Source organism: Vespa mandarinia, chromosome 24, assembly GCF_050613455.1.
Source record: "Vespa mandarinia isolate Hongniang chromosome 24, ASM5061345v1, whole genome shotgun sequence".
Taxonomy (NCBI): Eukaryota; Metazoa; Arthropoda; class Insecta; order Hymenoptera; family Vespidae; genus Vespa; species Vespa mandarinia.
This window is the reverse complement of record NC_140833.1, coordinates 103,715-107,515: the sequence shown is the minus strand read 5'-3', so window position 1 is coordinate 107,515 and position 3,801 is coordinate 103,715. Positions and strand designations below refer to the sequence as shown.

Below are 3,801 nucleotides of genomic sequence, written 5' to 3'. Positions count from 1 at the left end.
TTCAAATACTCCTAATATAAATCAATTAATTTTTTTTCATGGTTATTCTATATTAATATTAATCCTTATTACAAGATTAATTTCTTATATATTTATTTTTCTAATTATTAATAAAATTACTAATCGATTCATTATTAATGAACATTTTACTAAAACAATCTGGACTATTACTCCTATAATAAATCTATTTAATTGCTATCACCTCATTAAAAATTTTATATATAAGAGAAGAATTCTTTTCACCAACTTTAACTGTTAAAGCTATTGGCCATCAATGATACTGAAGTTATGAACTATCTGATTATAAAAATATTAACTTTGATTCTTATATACTTCCTTTTAAAAAAAATAATTCATCTCAATTTCGACTTTTAGATGTTGATAATCGATTAATTCTTCCTTTTAATATACCCATTCGTATTCTCACAATATCTACAGATGTAATTCACTCATGAATCATTCCAGCTTTAGGAATTAAAATTGATGTCACACCGGGACGTATAAATCAAACATTTATTGACATAATTCGTCTAGGAATCTTTTTTGGTCAATGTTTTGAAATTTGTGGTATAAATCATAGATTCATACCAATTATAATTGAATCAATTTCCTTAAATTCTTTTATTAATTGAATTAATAATATGTAAATTAAATAAATTATATAACCCATAAGACACTTTAAAGAAGTAAAAGTCTCTTAAACTCTTAATGGTTATAAATAATTAACCCTTAATGATAATTTCAATCTTTCTACTAATTTAATTATTATTCTTATTTAAATTGATTTATTAAAATTAAATTAACTCAAATTTATTATAAATTAATAAACTTTTATATTTTTTAATTATACTCTATTCTTAACTATGTAAAAGATTAATTAATTTATAACATTTAAATGTCATTTAAAAATTATTAACTTTATTAATATTTTTTTATTCCTCAATTAAGATCTTTAAAATGATTCTATTTTTATTTTTTTACTATCATTATTTTATTAATTCTATTTAATTTATATTAATTTATATTAATACTAATTAAAATAAATTATTTTTTTGTAAATAAAATAGATAAAAAAAAATATTAATAAAAAAAAATATCAATTAAAATGAAAAATCTAACTTAACTTAAATGATAAGAAATTTATTTTCTTTTTTTGATCCATACACTTCACCCAATTATTTATTAAATTGATTAAGATTATTTATTCCCTTTTTATTTTTCCATAATCAATTGTATTTAATAACCTAAAATATTTATATTTTGATTCTCTATCAAGGAATTCTTATTAAAAGAATTTAATAATTGAAAAAAAAAATAATTTTACTAATATTATTATTCTTTTTTCTATGTTTCTTCTTCTTCTTTCGATGAGGCCTGCGATCACGTGCCAATTTCAATTCTTCACTTAGCTGTTTTCTTTTCCGTTCCCTCCAATATTCCTTCATCTTTTCACTATGCTGTTTCTTTCTGTCCTCAGACCACTTTGCACCAGGTTTCTTCTTCAATCTTCCTTGGAATCCTTCCATGTTTAATATCCTCTTTCTAAAAATCTCTCTGTCTATAGTTTCTTCCTCACTTATATTATTTCTTTCTAGATTTTTCTTTACCTCTTGAATTCAGCTAGTTGTTGCCTTTTTCTCCCAAAGGTACATGAGTATTCTTTTTGTTAATCTGGAATCATCCATTCTGTAAATATGGCCAAAAAATAGCAGTCTTTTTTTCCTTATCGTTTCTGTTATGCCTTCTATATTCCTGTATATTTCATCATTAGATCTTAATTTCCATACTTCTGTTGTTTTCACGGGACCTAAAATTTTCCTCATGATTCTCCTTTCTAGTACTTCTAGTTTATCTAATTTATAATTTAGTACCAAGCATTCACTCGCGTATAAGCATTCTGTTTTCACTACTGTAGCGTAGTGCCTTATTTTAAGATTTTTAGATAAACACCTTTCGTTGTAAAAATTCTTAGTTATACCATACGTCCTTTCCATCTTGCGTACCCTTTCTTCTATTGCAGATTTTTCTTGAATTATTTCTCCCAGGTATTTGAATTTCTTTACTTTTTCCATTAGACCAATATCTATAGATAAAAATTTTGGAACGTTCTTGATGTTTATAATAAATTTAGTTTTCAAACCTGCTTTGTTAGCTATTTCTTCCAAGAGATTGATTTGTTGCACTTTTTAGATTGTCTGACATTATAGCAAAATCGTCTGCAAATGCTAGGCAACTTATTTCAATGCCTTTGTTTTTTCTCCCCAAAGTTACTGGTGAAATGTTTTGTTCTTTTAGCTTTATCTTCCAAATTTTGACAATTTTTTCTAGAACACAGTTGAACAGAAGAGGTGATAAACCATCACCTTGCCTGTATTTATCTCAATAGGTTTAGATATCTCACCCATAAATTTTACTTTTGAAATCGTGTCAGTGAGTGTTTCACGTATTAAGTTTGCTAATTTATTATTAACTCCAAATTCACGTATTGTTTTATCTATGGTTTCTTTATCAATCGAGTCAAATGCCTTTTTAAAATCTATAAAAGTTACAACTATGTCCTTTGAATTCAGTATCCTATGGCGAATTATGGATTTTAAGTTAAAAATTTGTTCTGAACAAGATCTACCTTTTCGAAATTCAGCTTGATACTCGCCCAGTTGCTTGTCAAGTGTTGTTTCTATTCTATTCAGCAATATTTTTGAGATTACTTTGTATGCAGTTTGCAGAAGAGAGATGCCTCTATAATTATCAACGTTCTGTTTGTCCCCTTTTTTATGTAATGGGTGAATTAGAGCTACTTTCCACTCTTCTGGAAACCTCTCTGTTCTCCACATATCTTCAAAGATTAACTTCAGCTCTTCAATGATTTTTGATTGAGACCATTTCAAAAGTTCAGCTGTTATATATGTCTTCTCCACTAGCTTTATTATTTTTTAGATTGTTAATTGCTTCCTTAATGTCTTCAGCATTGGGTAGTTTATCTTCTTCCAGATTTTCAGTTGTTTCAGAGAATTCCAATTTATGTTTTGGTTCATGGCAGTTTAAAAATTGATTAAAGTGTTTCGCAAGTATTTCACAGTTTTCCGCATTGCTTAGGCCAAGTTTACCATTTTCATCTTTGAAACATATGCTAGGCGCTTCATACCCCTTTAATTGACTCTTAAAAGTCTGATAGAAATTTCGTGAATTATTTTTAACAAAGTTTTTTTGCATGTCGATAAGTTGTGATTTTTCAAAAGATCTTTTAACTTCCCTTATTATTCTAGCAGTGTCTTTCCTTTGTTGTTTGAATTGGTCATGATATTCAGTCTTTCCCGGGCATTTCCACTTTTTCTATTGTTTTGTTCTATCCTGTAATGCATTTTCACATATTTGGTTCCACCAAGGTTTTTTTCTATGCTTGGATAGTCCAAATGTTTTCTGGGCTGCGTTCGTTATTTTTTTAGATAAATCTTGCCACTTCCCTTGATGTTACTTTTATTTCTTCCTGAAATGTTTCTGAAGTTTCTTGTATAATTTTGTATTGTACTTATTTATTTTTTCCCCTCTTCTGTGATTTCTGTTGGGTAAGAATTTGAGTTTAATTTTAGATAAATAGTGATCAGAGTCAAATTCTTTGCTTATTATTATCTTGACATTCATAATTTCCGTCATGTTTCTTTTGGATATAGCTACATGATCTATTTGAAATTCACCTAGCATTGGATTTGGAGAAATCCATGTTTTAGCTCTTCTTGGCAATTTCCCGAAGAAAGTCGACATTACCTTCATTTGAAAGTTTTTACAAATAGTAATCGATCT

General features: G+C 27.1%; 1 protein-coding gene across 1 annotated transcript; it reads right to left on the bottom strand.

Moving 5' to 3' along the window:
- Nucleotides 1-1,616: 1,616 nt before the first annotated feature.
- On the bottom strand, nucleotides 1,617-2,834 carry LOC146872245 (uncharacterized). The gene is made up of 2 exons (XM_085663991.1): nucleotides 2,369-2,834; nucleotides 1,617-2,182 (listed from the first exon to the last, which is right to left on the bottom strand). The coding sequence occupies exons 1-2, from the start codon at nucleotides 2,832-2,834 to the stop codon at nucleotides 1,617-1,619; spliced, it is 1,032 nt and encodes a 343-aa protein (XP_085520117.1).
- Between the last annotated feature and the right edge of the window lie 967 nt (nucleotides 2,835-3,801).